This window comes from Aplysia californica, unplaced genomic scaffold, assembly GCF_000002075.1.
Source record: "Aplysia californica isolate F4 #8 unplaced genomic scaffold, AplCal3.0 scaffold00638, whole genome shotgun sequence".
Taxonomy (NCBI): Eukaryota; Metazoa; Mollusca; class Gastropoda; order Aplysiida; family Aplysiidae; genus Aplysia; species Aplysia californica.
The window spans coordinates 251,040-269,709 of record NW_004797908.1 but is presented as its reverse complement, the minus strand read 5'-3'; the positions used below and the strand labels follow the sequence as shown (position 1 = coordinate 269,709).

Here is an 18,670-nt window from a genome sequence, read left to right as displayed (position 1 = left end):
TGTGTGTGTGTGTGTGTGTGTGTGTATCTTTGAACGGATGGTGGATGGATGAATGGATGGAGAACAAGTGATGAGATACAATATTTATAAAACAAAACGTGTAATTGGTACCGAAGACGTAAAGTAGGCTACTTTTGAAATCGTTAGCACATGTACAATTGCACGCATGATTCAATTCTTTGCTGTCTGGCACATTATTCTGGATACAAAGAGTAAGGGCAAGAATCATTCTAAAAGAACTTTTTCCCCAGAACTGAAACATAACCTTTTTATCCGTGCCTTTGGCAGTGTTGTCTTATACGTTCGCTTTGATTCTTGGGTGCACTTTTTTCTTCAAACGATGAACCTTCTTGACGTATGCTTTCTTTGCTAATTTGTAATTACACGCGATATCGTCTTTGGCGTGTAGATAGTAGATAGAGAGATATTGGCTCTGCCAAAGCGAGGAGGTTGTGCCAGTTGTCAAATTGCCAGGGTTTCTCGGGACGAGAGTGTAGTACGCGTATTTTCCAAGGTCATGTCAGCCCAACTGGCATGCAGAAGAAAGTCGCGGGCGGGAAGATTGACATACGTACCTGGCAGACGGAATGTTTTACCCAAAAGGTTTTACTAATGGTGCGAGTGGTAGTAATCAAGTAATCACTGATAGCGAGACGAAGGTGATAGATCAAGAGGCATCATACAGAGTGAGACTGACGGGGCAAAGGAAAATATTGTTGGGAAAGAAAGAGAGAAAGTGAGAGAGAGAGAGAGAAAGAGAGAGAGAGTGGGGGTGAGAGAGGAGAGAGACAGACAAAGAAACACATATACTTGGGAGAAGCACAAGTTAAAAAATGAAAAAGAGAGAGGGGGTGGGATAGAAAAACAGACAGAGAAATACACATATTTGGGAGTGGAATAGGGAGAAAGTGAAAGAGAGAGAGGAAGAGAGAGAGAGGGGGGAGACAGAGAAATACGCATACTTTGACAAGGAGGAAATGAAAGAGAGAGAAAAAAGAGAGAAAGAGAGAGAGAGAGAGATAGAAAGAGAGAGAGAGAGAGAAAGAGAGAGAGAAAGAGAGAGAGAGATAGAAAGAGAGAGATAGAAAGAGAGAGAGAGAGATAGAGAGATGGAAGAAGGGGGGGGGGTTCAATGCAAAGACCTTTATTGGATTACACATACAAATGCATGTGAGTACGTGTGCGATTACCTGCTGTAATATGAGCATAGTCGCACAAGTGGAATGTGGATCTGGCAAATTTTTGTGCGAATATACACATGTCTTGTTCAATTCGTTTATTGAAGAGTGATGGGTGTCCCTATTCTCTCGAAAACCCATTTCTTACCTTCCCCCATTTCTTCCACCAAGGGCCATGTTTTTAATTGTTTTTTCACGCTCTTTTCCTCGCATATAATGACCGTTACCTCGCCAGTGTACGTTTATTTAAATGTTTAATCGTTTGCTGCAACCGTTAACTCTGTTTGTATAATGCTCACACCATACCATACCATACCATACCATACCATACCATACCATACCATACCATACCATACCATGCCATACCGTACCATACCATAACATACGATACTATACCGTACCATACCATACCATACCATACCAAACCATACCATACCGCACCATACCATACCATACAATATCATGCCTCTCTAGTGACACTTCTAATCTTCGACTCGTATATATGGCGTGTTTGTGTTGCCCTTACTAAAACGACAACTAATCGTGTATTGCTCTCTCTCTCTCTCGCTCCCTCTCCCCAGGTCCGGCGGAGGAGTGCCAAGATGACCCCAAGCACGCCAAAAGCTGCCAGTATTGGGCCAAGCTGGGCTCCTGTCAGAGAAATGTGCTCATCAGCTCAGTCTTCTGCCGATGGTCGTGCGCCTCGTGTGGCTGACCTGCTCATTCTTTTGTTGTATGGCGTTAAAGATTAATGACGTCAAAGATTGTATGGCGTCAAAGATTGTATGACGTCAAAGATTGTATGACGTCAAAGATTGTATGACGTCAAAGATTGTATGGCGTCAAAGATTGTAAGGCGTCAAAGAGTGATGGTGTCAAAGATTGATGACGTCAAAGATTGAAGGTGTCAAAGATTGATGGTGTGCATACCCCAAGCCTTTAACTGAAATCGAAAACCCTATGGTATCGGTATTCCACACAGTACTTAAAGGTTACTTGATAACTTGATTCCAGAACTGTAGTCTTCACAAAGTGGATCTACTCATAACTCCTCGCCCTCCTCACCAGGGTCCGTCTTTAGAGATGTTATACTGATGGTTTCCACCAGTAACTGATTGCTGATTTGTCTACCTGTGTTATGGAGGTTGTTGAGCTTCAACTGTCCTGAAAGTTAAAGTGAGAATGTGAAAACTAGTAACTTCGTGCTGAACTGATATCTGGAGATTCAACGACGAAATGTTATGAGAACTAGAAATTTCTTTTATTCTTCCTTAAAACTCTGCTGAGAACTGTCTGTTGGACATGCGAACATACTTCAACCTAGTCATTCGACATTGAAATATAATATGTGCCTTTGGGAACACATTATAATCCAACAAGAAAACTACAACGACATAATATCCTATATATAGAAAAAAAATGCTGGTGAGAACAATCTATAGGGTCCATGGCGATACTAAGAAAATACGAAATAGAACGCTACTGTTCAGTGTCGTTATAACACCTAAGTATTAAGGACTTAATGACTTGTCTGTTGCCCTTTCCTCCTCCCCCCCCCTCCCAACCTCACCATCTTCAACCTCTTTGTGCATCTTAAAATGTGTGCTTACTATGCGGCTGCCAAAATTGCTAGTCTCGTCCCCTCAACGTGGCTTTGAGGCATAGTAAAATGTCGACTCTTCCTTTGGAATAGGGCCTAGCATCAAACAATTCAGACGCTAAACGACGCACCGGGTCGACTTCAAACAACAAGAAGTTATATGAGGGGAAAATTGGGGGGGGGGGGGGGGGGGGGGAGGGGGGCGATATCATGGTAGGTTTCTCTATGTGTTTGGGGGGATGGTGTGCACAACGTTCAAATCATGAGGTGTGAGTGCCCGTGTTGGCTCAATGAGTTCGCCAATACAATAGAAAATACGACTAGCACTGATCCAGCTATAATTGACCGTCACCAGCAGACATCTATATTATATCTAGAAAAGCCAAAGAATCCTGACAAGAATGGCACAAGTTATTGCGATCTTCTAAAAACACATCCTCTCATTTCATTTTATGACCAAAAAGATTTATTTTTTAAATTTTGAATCCATATATACCACTCATTCTCGCCACCCCACCCTCGCCCCCAACCTCCAACCAACCCCACCCAATTCCGTAACCCTCACACAACGCCCACCCATCCGCCTCCCATTCCCCCAAAGATGAACTTTTATACACAAATAGATTCATAATGAAATGTATTCTCAAACTATGCATGTCAGTATCTATTGAATTAATTTTTCACACCTTAGATACACCTTTTCACAGTTTGTAATGTTCGTTCACTGATTCGTTCTTTCATTCGTGTACCTATTCATATTCATTCATACATTCGCTCATTCGCTCATTCGCTCATTCGCTTAGCCATGCGTTGTTTTTCAGTTATCCATCATTTGATACGTCCTTTTATTCTTTTATTCCTTCACCTCTCACCCCCCCCCCCCCCCCCCCTCTTCGTGGCACCATCAATTTATGATTCGTTCTGTTACAATAAATATTGATAGTGTGCCTTAATGCAAATGTTTATAATGTGTTTGTAAAGTGCTTTTTCAGAAGACACCCTCATACCTGTGACGTAAGAGGCTCTAACTCGCGACAAACGTTGTGTTCAATGTAATTAACACTCTATTTACTAGTATTTGAGTTGATAAGACAATGGGACCTCCAAAACGACCGAAGTCTGATCCATACCAACTGTGACGTAGCTGTGTGAGAAAAGAAAGTTACGTGATTTCTTTAAAGGTTAGCTAGCCCCGTACAGTAGTATCTGTAGAAACATTTTGGGAATGGTATTTACGAGCTGTTACTAGATGAGTAGACGATTTTCAAACGTTGAAATAACATTTTTATACACGTTCTAACTCTATTTTGTTTGCGTTAGATATGACTTTTCACGATGTGTCTTTCTAAATATGACTGAACAACGATCTTTTCCACTGACCAATAAACATTAATTTAGCTTCTTTGCTAATAATATGCCTCACAATCACGTATTTTTGCTCACAATCTGACTGACAAACGAGCTGAGAAGCTCATATTATATTCGTGCATTCATTATCAACTCAAATATTCGTTATTTTAAGAAAAGGAGAGGGGGGGGGGGGGTCCACTTTCTAGTTTACCTACATAGTACATTGCAGAGCTCAAAGATTGTTAGAAATGATTGAACTTACAAAGTGAAGGGGTCAGAACAATAAAAGGTCTATGTCACCTTGACATTTTGAGATGAGAAAAAAAAATAAAAGTGAAAAAATAGGGGGCAAAACAGCTGGACTTAAGCATGATGTGCTACCAAGTTTAAGTGATTTTAAAAGGCCATAACTCTGACGTAATTTTAAAAAGCCATCCAAACAGTCCATTCAAATCTATGTTGACCGTCTATTTTTCTGACCCCTTCAATAATAAACGAGGGTTAGGGGAACGAAATGAGAAATAATTGTGTGATGAAAATGTGAAGAGTGAATGTAAGGTGAGTGGCTGAGGGTCAGAGAAAACTATGTGGATGAAGAGAAAGCGAGTGAAAAAAAATAATAACTGATGCAGTTAAGTTTTTATACTGTTTATATAAATGGCAAACATATAACAATGCCCATGAGGTCGTTTCCAATGCGCATGCGTTATTATGATATGAATATTTTATGGTAGCCTAAGTTGTTCTAAACGTTGACTGCGATCAACAGATCAGGACTTTTATTACAATGTATTCTATGTTTTAGCTAAGTACTAAGTAGGTATTAACCGATTTTTCCACAATTATGCATTTAGATATATCAGAGTTTTGGACCCACTGTGTAAGAAACGATGTTGTTGGTTTGTTTGTCTGTTGTTGCTGTGGTTGTTACTGCTGCTGCTGCTGTTGTTTATTGTACATCGTTTTTGAATTCTCGATGTTGATAAGGGGCACAAAGTGTACTTAGGAATAAATTATATATAAAAAACGATGACCTTCTTTTAACCTATAAAGGAAGGTTTTTGTATGATCCAAGTTTATAATATACGAATTAAGATGCAGGGAGAGACAAACAGACGGACATAGGGATTGACAGACAGACAGACAGACAGACAAACATACAGACAGACAGACAAACATACAGACAGACAGACAGAGAAAGACAGCCGAACTGACAGTCAAACAAATAGTTGATATTATGGTTGCTTTTGACACTCACCTTATCATAAGGTTGTAAGAGAAATCATTGTTGAACAACTGGGTTACGTTTACACCCTTTTCAAGATCGCTTGTTGACAATCAAAGATGAAACCTTAATTATGAATGTGTCACGACGCAGTGAAATCAGGCGCTCGTTAATTTTTGGACATCTGAAGTTATTGGTGTCATCTTAAAGCTTGTTCATTTGACCATCTTGTGGTGAAAAAAAAGTACACGCCTATCTCGAATAGAAGTCGAGATGTTTACGTTGAAGGAGGTCGGGGTCGCCTGGTGTCAGAGTGAATGAGCGAGAAGATGGCCGCCAAAGTTAGGTGATTTCCAAAGCTTGATAGTTCATGGAAACTGAAAACTTACATTTGTTGTACCTTTAATTAATGATTTTCAGTAAAAATCCGTAGAGAAGTATGTTTTTAAATAGACATAAAAAGCGTTGAGCCAAAAAACAGAAATTAGAAAAAAATTACCATACTGGAGGGAAAATGCCGTTGTCTTCGATTTTCACCATTTTGACGAGCGCCTAATTTCACCATGATGTCTCACATAACAATAATCCAGTGCTTAACAACTCAGGTGCATAGTGAGCTAGGGGAGATCATCGTGATAATAGAGTTTCCTCGCATCTTGACTCTTTCTGGTTGCTTCCCTTTCCGTAGCTTCTGACCACGTCTGCTTCACAAACTACAGAAACGGGTGATCGTGTGCTACACACCAAAAATACGTTTTGCATGCCGTTCCTGAATAATTTTGAGCATATAAAATTAAACGGTTTAACTGTGTTCCTCAACTATATTGAAAACTACATGAAGGATTGTTTTAAACGATGCAATTGAATTATGTCATTGCTAATGAGAGGTTTTATCAGTGGTCGCAAAACGATTGTTGAGGCCTCAGATGTTCATTAACTTTCATTAAAAAACATTTAGAAATCAAACCAAACCTTTGACGTTGAAGTGTTGAACGTTGAATTTGGTCTAGTTGGGTTTTTTTTTAAATCCTAGTGTTGTGTACGTCACTCTGTTAAAGAGTTCAAACTTATATTTTACATTCATACATTATGTCGTTGTTTTTTGTAAAGTATGTACAGTGTTTTCCAGTTCCATGAATGTCAAGATGTATAAAATAATTATGAAAGTATGATTGTACAACTGCTTTTTGTGCACATGTTCAAAGAACTCTCAGCTGTTGAATTGTTCAATTGTATCCCCATTTATTTCGTCGAGGAGCAAACCTTGCATTTCTGGGATTGGAGGCTTGACGAGCATTTAATTTGTAGCCAAGAGGCGTTCCACATAATATGCAAAAAGTGTAGATTTTGAATGTTCTCTATGAACGTTTTATGGAAGTTCATTGAAGTACAGTATGTATGTATTTTTTATTTGAATTACCACGGCAAGGTGTGAATTATCTGCTGTGGAATATTGCATTATTTCTTTTTTTTTTCTTTTTTTTTTTCTAAACATTTGATTTTGATGTTTTGTGGATTTTGCAAAATGTGTGAAAAAAACCGTTTGGGGTATTGCTCATGTAATTATCAACTTCTATACTCCCTTTGCTCACATTATATAAAGCGACTGTATTATTTTAGGTATAGAAATATGTTGATATTCACTTACATACTAGTACGTGCCTATATCGATGTATTGTGTGTAGAAACAAAAGGTTAGTCTTTACTGTAACTACACCTATAACTTAACGTGTATTCCTCTTAAATAAAAATTATTCCCCACTCATAATCCTTCTCGTTTATTGTGGTTAGTTATTTTATTTCCAACACTTCACCCCTCAGAAATACAAAGTTTTATCTGACATTTTTGGCCGCTTATCTGCTCTATTAAAATCGTAAGATTATTTGGAGTCGTTATCAAGATATTCAAAGAATTGCGTTCGAAAAAGCTTGGCATGTTGTGAAACGCATAATCTTTTGACGTCAAATTTATTTCTCAAAACTGAGCGGATAGAACTGTGTAATTCTAGGGTAGCCTGGCGACTTGTAGTTGGTCTGTTCTTGCAAGGTTACTGCTGTTGTGGTTAACTGTTTAAATCGTGCCTCTTAATGTGTCCAAAATGATCACTTTTGCTGTGGTCAAAAATGTTTTCCGGATAGGACAAAGAGCTTATGAACGCCAGTAAAACGACGATCAATATTGAATCCATATTAACATATTGAACAACAATACATAATGTATTGCCCGAACTGGCAGATATAAATATATTTATGTACAGAAATGACACCCCAACACTTCGAGTCTTAAAATATGAAACGGAATTGTTCCTTAATATTATGTGACCTTTTAAGGCAGCTCTTAATATCACAATCAAAATAATATAATGGCTGGATAACTTCTTCTAACTACCCCTTGGTAGGTATCACCTTGATCTAAGATGCTGGGGAACCTGGTTCAAAAACCTCAATGCATTCCTAAACGTCGGTTGAATTGGGAGTTTTCAAGGTTCTCCACCCTTCTTAGCTCTATCCTGTCAGAGACTGGCACTGATTTATTAAATTTAGACATTTAGCCTGTTCAACAATTATACAGTGTTGAAAGGCTCCTATTAATCCCTTCACTGCAAGGCTCGTGGGAAAGGGTGTAAAGGGAAGAGGCTGCGGGAGTTGGTGAGGGGGGAGGCGGTAATATAAATATTGGAATGATGTATACCTTGAGCAGGCCTATTCATTGTAAAGGGAGATTTGAGGGCTGAAGGCTGACTGTGGTGAGTTGGATTGGAAATGGTGCTCAGAAATATCTGTAGAGATTTTTAAAAATCAACTGCAAAGAATTATGTTCTGGTAAACATCGAGGTTCATGTAAGAAAGGAATCCGCTTCAACCCTCAAGCCTGCTTCATGACCAAGCCTAAGACTAAGACTAAGAGTCTGAGACAGTCTTGCACCAGGCAGTGAAGGGGCTAAGTCATAACCATACCATACCATACCATACCATAACATACCATACCATACCATACCACATCATACCATACCATACCACACCATTCCACACCATACCATACCATACCTTATTACATACATACCCTACCATACCATACCATAAATTATCATACCCTACCATACCCTACCATACCATATACCATACCATATACCACACCATATACCATACCATATACCATATACCATACACCATACCATATACCATACCCTATACCATACCATTCCAGACCATACCATACGACAATTAAAATCAAAGCGTCAAGATCAAGAAAGTGGGATCTATGGAAAGAAGATTTGTAGTTAAAAGCGTGAACAACGAAGACACTATTAGATGTGTACTAGCGATCATGAAATCGTCAGTGTTGACGTCATATTATTATTTCTCAAAGTTTTGATTGCTTTGGTAATTGTGGTAATTGAATTGTAAGAAACGAATTATTTTTTTAAATTTAAGAAAAAGATTAGGTGTGGAATTGTCCTTAAATCGTCATGGTAGGTTGTTTCATGTTTTGTGAGGAGGGATACGAAGGTGGCGAATTTCCCCGCATGGCGAAGTTCCCCTGTAAAGTCGGGTAACTTCGCCACTTTGGATAAGGTATTTAGATATCGCCATTTTGATATTATGTTGTGTGCTATCATTCTCTCACGAGCAAGCTTGAAAGCCTCTCATCATGAGCAATCAGAAATCGGGTTTCTGTAAAGGATTGGCATAGTTTAGCTCTGTATTTTATTTCTATCGTTGTTTTTTTTTGTGTGTTCTACATGCTGACGGGAAAATTCGGCACCCTATGTCGGGTAAATTCGCCACCCTATGTCGGGGAAATACGCCATCCATATCGGGGAAATTCGCATTTTGTCAGGGAAATTCGCCATCTATATCGGGGAAAATCGGCGCCTTTTTTAAAACCTTGTCTGTCAATGTCCGGTTATCTCAATTTCTTTCTTTGAGTGTGTTCTGTTTTTGCTTGTTTTGGTTTGGGTTTTTGGTTTGTTTTTATGGCATATGTGTTTCTGTTTCTGATTTTGTTTTGTAGGCTAGTGGGGGTGTAGAGAGGGGGGGGGGGGTGCGGGTTTGTTGTTGTTGTTTGTTTGTTTGGTTTTTTTTTTTGTTTTTTTTTGGGGGGGGGGTCTTGGGGTGGGGTAGGATGCTGTTACTTTGTACAACATCAACATTTGTGAGGCAGCGTGGTGGAATCAGGCTCTCGTCAAAATAATGAAATCGAAGAAAACAGCAGTTTTCTCCCTGCTTAGTAATTTTCATCAAATTTTTGTTTTTAGCTCAAGACCTTTTATGTCCATTTACAAACACATTCCTTTGAGGATTTCACCGAAAACGTTGAATAAAGGCACAAAAATATAAATTTCCAGTTTCTATGAACTCTCCAGCTTTGGAATTTACCAAGATTTGGCGGCCATTTTTTCGCTAATTTTACCTCTTAAACCAGGTGACCCCCACCTCCTTCAATCCAAAATATCTCCACTTCTATTGAAAATTGATGGGTAATTTTTTCATTGAAAGCAAGACAAATGAACAGGCTTTTAAGATGATACCAATAACGCAATATGCCCAAAAATTGACGAGAGCCTGATTCCACCACGCTGCCTCACATTTCATTTTCATAAAGAACAGGCCACGAAGTTAATGCAATTAAAACAGTTTGATACAACTACAGCTTTTCATTGTTTAAGCTGCTAAAAAAAACTTTGTCTTGATAAATATGTCCAGATGGTAGTTTCAGGGGTATGTTGAACAGCGAATGATAGAACAGATCGAAGGGCTTTCCCCTTGACCACACACGTAGGCTACCGTAGCGTAGAGAGAGACAGATTCCTCGATACGGAGATAGAAGGAACTCATGGTATGGAATAGTAGGTCTATGGGGGGTTTTCAACTACGGTTATTCCGTCTCACTCAAAAGTTCACTCCGTTGAGCATCCATTTAAAAGCTGTTTCGTAAACTTGGGATTATCTTTGACTCAGAGTTCACCAATCACTCGACCACAGACACCACTGGAAGGTTTCAGACGAGTACATTGTAAGAGATGAGCAATGGTTTCATTGTCATCGGTACCCATAGAATTGATGGTGCGGTGGCGGAGTGGTTAGTGCGCTCGTCTCCGAAGCGGAAAGTCACGGTTCGAGCCTCGGTTCGGACACTGATTTTTTTCGTCCCCTCCTGCCCACCCAGCAGTAATGGGTACCTGACTTCGAGTTGGGGAAGTAAAGGCGGCGTCGAAAGGAACTGGCCACCCTACGACAACATGCCGAAGGCCCGGATGTTGTCTCACTAACACGGCAATCCCCAAATGTCCGGATCGGATGCGGGGACTTTACTTTACTTTTACCCGTATAATTATCTCATTTTTAGATTGCTACATCTATGTCGGTACCGCACACTACGACGGATAAGCGTTTGTGGTCAAAAGCCACAGCTGATCGAGGAAACGACTCAATTTTGTTTTCCGTTTCTAAATGAAGGGGTCAAGTGTAAAAAAGGATACGTCCATGTTTAGATAAATTTACAACAGAAGGCCTACCTGTAGAAGATCCCTATGAAATTAAACAAGAAAAAACAAACAACCAAGGCCATTTTTTTTTTTTTTTGGTAAGTGTTATACGGTGCTCGAAACTGCATTAGGTCATATGAGCGCGCGGGACACACTTAACATTTTCAGTTGGTAGGAAATTTGGAAATGTTGCCCGGATGGCGGCCGAAGCCAACTTTTATCGATTTTAGACCACCATGGGATCTTTAACGTGCGCAAGTTGCACACGGGGCTCTCCGAGATATTTCGCCCTTGTCCGAGAAGGCTAGGTATAGATCTTTCCTACCAGAAGATCAGGGGTGTGGTAGAAAAACGGTAGTAAGAAAGAGCCAAGGAGTAGCAGTAGAAAGGCTGCAGAAAGAGTCAGGAGCCCAGAGGAGAGGGCAAAGGAGGTGAGGGAGGAGGGGCAGAAAAAAGAGACAAAAAAACCCAGAACATTGCTTGAAAGAAAGGAGGGGAAAGGAAACACTTTTAGAGAAGAAAATTTTTCGGTGCTACCCGGATTCGAACCCGGGACCTTTGAAAGAGAGGCCAACACCTTACCCTCTTGGCCAGGAGAGCCCCCAACTAATGTAATCACGATCTCTATTTTCATCGAAGCAAATCAAGCGAAGACTTAGATAAGCCCATCATGAAATAGTTTACAATAGGGTAAGTCGTTGTATAAGCGTTGTTTGTGGCTTAACCTGTTTTTCACGTGCCCTTTCAAATTATGTTTCGCTTCATTCTTAGTTTAGTTTTAATAGACGTGTTACGGCGCTCGCCACTGCATAATATTAAGGTCATATGAGCGACAGAAGATTAGAGGTGTTACAAGAGAGAGACAAACATAAAAAAAGAAGAATGGGAGATAAGGACGATAGATGTTTGATAGGAAAGAAGGAGCAAACCACACCAAAGCACCCGCCAACCACCCACGCTTCACTCTGTTGAAGACAGTCTAGCATGAATGTGTAATTAGTCTTGATGGGGTGACCACAATCTTACACATTAGTGGCGTAGTAAAGAATTACATTGGAAAAACATTATTTTTCATTATCTGTCAGTCAACTGGTTTGCGCTTAAATGACCTTATGCAGTTGCGAGCGCCGTAAAACACTTAAACTACGTAAAACTAAAAAGTCTACTGGTTTTGTTGTTGCTAGTGTTATAATATTTCTGTTGCTACTGTTGTTGTTGTTGTCATTGTTGTTGTGGTTATTGTTGTTGTTGTTGTTGATGTTGTTGTTGTCATTGTTGTTGTTGTTGTTGTTGTTGTTGTTGTTGTTGTTGTTGTTCTTCTTCTTCTTCTTCTTCTTCTTCTTCTTCTTCTTCTTCTTCTTCTTCTTCACAAGACAGCACCAAAGACTAGATGAGACCAGGACGACCACAGCCACAACTACGATGAAGGAGGAGGAAGGAGGGAGAGGAGGAGACGGCAAACACACACACACACACACACACACACACGCGCGCTCGTGCACGCGCACACATACACGCACACACACCCATAATGCACTCACAACCACACAAAACACACATATTATTATTCTTTATTTTTATTAGTAATAGTATTACTATTACTATTACTGTTGTTGTTGTTATTATTATTTTTCTTTTTCGGAGAAAGTTAATACATTGAATGTTTTCAGTTCCGAAGAAAAAGGGCGTCTTCTCGGGAAAAAGATTATTTTGAATACTATCGAGTTCTCTAATGTCAAGAGATTATATTTTAAGTCCTTCGGGTGGGTTTATTTCCGGGATTGCGTGTCTGCGACATAAACAAGAAACATGTGAGTTTGTACTTTTCAATATTGTTTAATTTTGATCATCTGAAAGTAAAATTTGTCAACTTTATAACTTTTTACTAGTTCTATCATAATGAAGAGATGGAGTGTGGTGGATCTAAAAACTACTTTTCCTCCGTATTCACGTAATGAATGTCAATATGGATTCATGTGGCCACAGACCCAGCAGACTCCCCCAGGCCCAGAGACCGGGACGATTTAGGCGATGAAAAAAAAAAAGATAACAACCTGGAGCCTGGCGATTGAGAGAATAATTATTGGTATAGTCTGATATAGTCTGATATAGTGAACTCTTGCCCTTGTCCATTTGAACTATTGTATAATTTTTGGTAAATCATATTAAGGTTGGTTGTTGGGGATGGAGCCGTTGGGGATACAGACTGACCCACTCCACAGCCCACAGCCACCCCAAAGATCTAGATCTAGATCTAGATCTAGATATCTAGATCTAGTCGAGAAACTGAATTTCTTACATTCCAAATCTATGGTTAAATATATTTTTTCCGCTTCTGTTACATAAAATTGAATAATTATAAAATTTGCTCACTTCATTCTCGTCTCAAGGGGAGCCTGTTTTTGGCCGATTTCTCACTTTCATCTAGCTAAGTATTAGATCTAGATAATCTAGGTCTAATCTAGATCTAGATCGAGCACTAAGTCACTAAGTCTTCTTACACATACAAAACTTATAAACTAAATCTACTCATCAACAAAAAGGTTAAAATGTTGAGAAATCCTCATCTTTAAGCCTACTGCCACAAAGTGAAGCTTCTGGGAACTGGAAGGCAAGTTTACCCAACTTAGAGAGAGTTCTACATATGGATACTTGAAATTTAGTGAACGTATCAACCCAAGAGTCACATTATATAATCAAATGGGAGAGTTGGCCTTTAAAAATGACCTCAGAGTCTAAGACTGCAATGTTGAATGTTTTTTATTGTAATATTGGATCTTTTTCAATAAAAGCAGGCCGGCTATTAAACCAAGTTCATGTACAGGAGAGAAATGTAAACTATGCAACAGTTGCTTTTAATGCCAGAACAACTTACGTCAAAACCATGTGGTCAGTAGTACTGGTGATGAACGCAATGTCAATGAGAGTGCTAGAGATGAAGATTCAAATGAATTTAATTCTAAGCCTTTGTCTCGGGGTGAAGGAGGTGGGGTGGGTGGTCCTTTAACAGCTGGTGGAGTTTATGAAGGTGGGGATCTACGATTGACAAATAAATGCCATATAAAGAAAAAATATTGGGGTTTGTGAAAAGAGCCCTCCTCCTTATGTAAGTATTGTGACGAAGTTTCATGTATATGTGTTTCTTTTGGTACATTAAACAATTTTTGCTCTGAAAGGATGGGGAGGTTTGGTCTAACAAGATGGTTAATATTTGGAGAAATTCACTGTACTACCCAATGAAACGTAGTAAAACTCATTTTTGTTTTGTTTGCAGGTCGAAGGTTACGTTCAAGATTACCCTGACGTCAGACTCAAAACTACCGTACAAAGTGTAAGTGAAAAGTTTTGCACATATTTGAGTCTTTGATGACACTCTTGATCTCAATTAAAGTCAGCTGCTCCACAGTGTTGGCTACTTAACGCTTTGGGGTCACACAGCCAGCAGTACAAAATACCCCATCTTGTCACCCAGCTTGGGTAATGACTGCAATGGACTTCTCGGGGCTGGTGCAGAACTACTTCATCAGGGGACTGGAGCGTATAATTTTCGCTCGTGCATTATTGCGACAAGAGACTACTAAGTGTTAATGAAGAAAACATGTTTTTTAAAGATATTTTCCCAAAGTAGAAAGGGCTTGCAAGCACATATTTTACTCATCATGTACATATGTACATGTAATATAATTTACTGTGGTTTTGTCTACTAAGGTTGTTTACCCACAATGTGTATTTTTGTGAGGAACTTGCTTTTCTTGAATTATGTTATTATGATTGAACAACAAGTAGGCCTATCAATTTAGGGGAAAATTTCTCTCTTTGTCTAGTCTTGTATTGCATGCAGCTTTTTCATATATTTTTTTAGCTTCTGTTCTTGTAATTTCATTGAAACCTAATAAAAAGAAAAATCATCTCGATAAGCACAAACACATTTCATTTCAGTGCAGTAATAATAATTTTATGATTGATAGCCAGTGAATTTTTGTAAACATAAATAAAGAACTTGCCTTGATACGTTTACAATTTAATCAGTTATTCAGCTGTTAACTTTAAGTGTGCTGTATAGTAATAAATTTATGGACTGTTTCTTGTGTTTCTTGTTCAGGCTGTCAGTACCAGATGGGGCTCCTTTCACTGCAGTCCTCAAGTTTGCCGCTGAGGAGGTAAATATATCTTCACTTCATACTTTTTCAAAGTTTTTGTTAATCATCTTAATCAAATGCAAGAATGTTCTAGCTGATGCGGTAGTCTAGTAGTCAGGCCATCATCAGATTTGTAATCGTGAAGTTGCAGGTTCTGGGGTTCGAACCACAGGCCAGAGGTTGTGTCCTTGAGAAAGGCACTTTACATGAATTTTCCTCACTTCACCCAGGTGTGAATGGGTACCTAACCATAGACAGTGAAAGATCTTGTCAGTATATATGAGTGTTAAGTGCCTATAATTAATAAAAACTAAGTAACTGCTGTCTTTTGTCAGTTGAACATTGTTTGAGTGACGTCCATTGATAACAACAGAATTTCGAGTTTTCGAGGGGATTGACTGAAATGCATTTTGGCACAATCCTCTCAACATTTTAAACTTGTAGTCCCACAATTTATGTCGATGACAGATTATACCTAGGCTTTTCTCATGCTGAATAAGATGATTCTGATGCTGACCCAAGGTTTGCAGAGGATTCAGAGTAGTAAAGGCTAGTGGAAGGCTGAAGGGATTAGTGACTATGAAATTGGCAATCTTGATCAACAAGGCCAAGTAGTAGAAAGAAGTAGTGTTGATCAATCTAACATCGACCTGTGGTCCTAGGGCCAAGTTCTTCACCCCCCCAAGCCTTCACAAGTGATTTTTAAAAAATTGTAATTTTGACACATTTGTAAAAGATCATTTTTTAAATTTATATTCAAGGTATCTTTAAAATTTCTTAGGATCTTCATGTGCTAAGTTTCATTGCTGAGTGGTGAATATGGTCACAATGATTTTTTGAAATACAGTCAAACCTCATTATAACACCACCCTTAGATCGAGCGTGAAATTGGTTGAACAGCGGGCCTGGCAGTTCAACGAGATTCCTTTGTTCAATAACCCCGACTGCCCAACTTCAGAGGAAATGATTCTGCTGTGTGTCTTTGTTTGCGACGTACATAATATGTACATTTCTGAGTGTCTTCCTTTTTCTTAGCACTAAATAAATCTTGTCATGTCGATATACTTCACAAACTCACACAATGTATTCATCTTGCTTTTCAGTTCAAGGTCCCAGTTGCAACGAGTGCTATCATCACTAACGACGGAATTGGAATCAACCCAGCACAGACTGCAGGTCAGAATAGTTTACCTTCTCTCTCTCTCTCTCTCTCTTTCTCTCTTTCTCTCTCTGTCTCTGTCTCTGTCTCTGTCTCTGTCTCTGTCTCTTTTTTTTTTGGAGGGGGGGGGACATCTGTGGTGTAATATGAGGGATATTGAATTGATGGCCACACCATTGTGGTCTGCTGTTTCCGTCTAGTTTGTCTGATGTGACGAATTGGAATAGTGTAGTTGCAAGCAAGGTATGGTGGGGTATATTGCTCCTTTCAGTACTGAAACAGGACCTTGAAATTTAAAGTTATCTCCTAAGGGACTTAGCCGTGTAGACAAAGAGTCTAATAAAGGACAAAGACAATCCATGTTCACGTAAGCCCCTTTGGGGATTCAAATCAGGGTCATCTGTGCGATTTCCGTAATTAGTACACAATGAGCTTACATGTCTTAGTTGTGCTGACTCTTCATAAAAGCTTCACCTGACTTCAGCCGAATCGCTTATACCCACTGACCAGCCTTTGCGGTGAGGAGATAAAGCGCTTCACCATTTGCTCACTTTGGATGTGAGTTTAATTCCATGTTCTGCCTAGATTTCATTATGTATGTGCTAGAGTGCACCACAGTTTTGATGGAGCAGGACACATCAATGGCATCTGTTTAGTTTTAGTAAGAGTTTTATGGCACTTGCCACACTAATAGGTGAAGATTAGAGGTGTTTTTTACCTAGTATCTCAGTCAATCATCTGGGCATGGGGTGCTTATAGCATGTTATATCCCTCTAAGCCTAGTTTGGTCCCGACAAGCAATGGTCGAAGCAGCTCTCCTACTCATATGATCTAAGTTGTGTTGATGGTGATGGCCACCCTTTGTCAAGGAGAAAAATTGTTGTCTTAGACAGGTGGATGTCTTGTACAGTGTCTTTGTAATATAGAAAGAAAAAAAAAACGCAAGGAGGAAAGTGGAGAGTTACCATTTGTTCAGGTGATTGTGTTGGATAGGTGGCCTTTATAGCAGGTTTGACTGTATTCTTTAGTGGTTGGTTTTTTCTCATGCAGTTGTTCTAACGTCTTCATACTTTGGTTCTATTCTTTCCAGGTAGCGTCTTCCTGAAGCACGGATCTGAGCTGAGATTGATACCTCGGGATCGAGTAGGAGCATGTGTTTAGTTTTGTGAATGTGTGATCTAAGTCTTTATAAAGTGGATGGATTCCTCTTCACATGTTTGTGTAAAAGCAGTTTAAAAAATATTTGATACAGACGAATAAACATTTTGGCTGTATAATTTGTTCTTCCGAGACAACAGAAAACTCAGTTTCCAATATTAATTCTTTCAGATAATCTCAGGAACAGCCAGGGTATAGTGCAAATTGTTGTTGGAGTTTCTCAAAAGTTTTTACAATACTTTTGGAGCATAAATAGTTTAAATGCAAAGATCTTGGCTCTAACACTTTTAGCCAAAAGATTTGAAAATATTCTACCTACAGCTGTGAAATCAACAAAACTTCTCTGTCAATCTAATTGCTGTGAGATGAGTATACATGAAAGTTAATGAACAGCTGTAAGTTTTCCTGTTGAATGTCTTCATTAAATAATTCTTGCTTGTATTTTTTTTATTGGATGAAGAGAGTATGGCTGCTGTAAATAAGTGTACAGTTAGAAAGTATTTAAATGATGTGATGTAATGGAATGGTGTTGGGTATGAGTGTATTGTTTTGCGCTACACGTATATATATGTATTTTCTTCGTTCCTTTGTTTGTTGGGACGAAGTGCCTCACTCGGCTAAATGTGTATCTCTGTATTTGTTTGGTTGATTGTTCACACAAGTGTTTTGTTTTTGTCTCCTCTGAGATCACGTGCTTCGTGTCCTACGTGTTTTATTATTTCTTTTGTAGCCGGCTGTATTTTTAATGGTAAAATAGTTGACAGTTAACTGCTCCTCTGTCCGTGGACCACTCATGATGTCACTACATTAGATACTAAAAGTGACAACTGTGTGGATTTTAAAAAATTTTCTTTTGCGTCAGATCTTGATTTTCCTGTTTTACAACCCCCGGAATTTGTCAGTGAACATTTGGTGTTTTCAGTTGTATTGCTTACTTTCGAGATAGGGGTAGAATATTACAATATAAATTATTTCTTAATAATGGCTCTCTTTTCTGCAGTGGATTGTGAGGACTTTTGTTTCATACTTGTGATTATTCAAATTTTGCAATATATGGTTTGACAAACATTTGTTTGGACTAAGCTGTGTGTAATTTTTTTTTCTGTCTCTGTTTTTGCCGTCTGTGTTTGTATCCTCGTCAGTTCTTTTACTGTTTAGTCTTCAATGTACTGTTCCTAGGTATCATTTAGTTCTCAAGTGTTATTGTTATTTCCATTTTCCCATGTTCAAAGAAAAATACTTTTTTGCTATGTGTGGATGTATGGCTGTTGTGATTTTATTTTAATACATATAGGCCTACTTGTTAATGTTTTAAATTTAATTTTTTTTTCTCTCTGACATTTAATTTTTACTACTTTTTTTTTTCCTTTAA

At 38.9% G+C, this 18,670-nt stretch overlaps 2 protein-coding genes across 2 annotated transcripts in view; both read left to right on the top strand.

Annotated features, from left to right (window-relative positions):
* Window positions 1-2,655, top strand: part of LOC101862896 — a gene marked incomplete in the record, with an annotated part of 21,007 nt that extends 18,352 nt beyond the window's left edge. The window contains 1 exon segment of the mRNA XM_013087788.2: window positions 1,762-2,655. Within this exon segment, the coding sequence (XP_012943242.2) occupies window positions 1,762-1,893 (132 nt within the window).
* Window positions 2,656-12,567: 9,912 nt separating this feature from the next.
* On the top strand, window positions 12,568-18,547 carry LOC101860602 (ubiquitin-fold modifier 1). Its single transcript, XM_005107860.3, has 5 exons — window positions 12,568-12,653; window positions 14,117-14,173; window positions 14,945-15,002; window positions 16,085-16,157; window positions 17,231-18,547. Coding segments are annotated over exons 1-5 (261 nt in total). The 5' UTR covers window positions 12,568-12,651; the 3' UTR covers window positions 17,302-18,547.
* The last annotated feature ends 123 nt before the right edge of the window (window positions 18,548-18,670 follow it).

What these genes read in the sequence shown, in the direction of transcription:
- LOC101860602 (XM_005107860.3), top strand. An exon ending in TCAAGTTTGCCGCTGAGGAG is followed by an intron (nt 15,003 to 16,084) that starts GTAAATATATCT and finishes CTTGCTTTTCAG; the next exon opens with TTCAAGGTCCCAGTTGCAAC. An exon ending in CAACCCAGCACAGACTGCAG is followed by an intron (nt 16,158 to 17,230) that starts GTCAGAATAGTT and finishes TATTCTTTCCAG; the next exon opens with GTAGCGTCTTCCTGAAGCAC.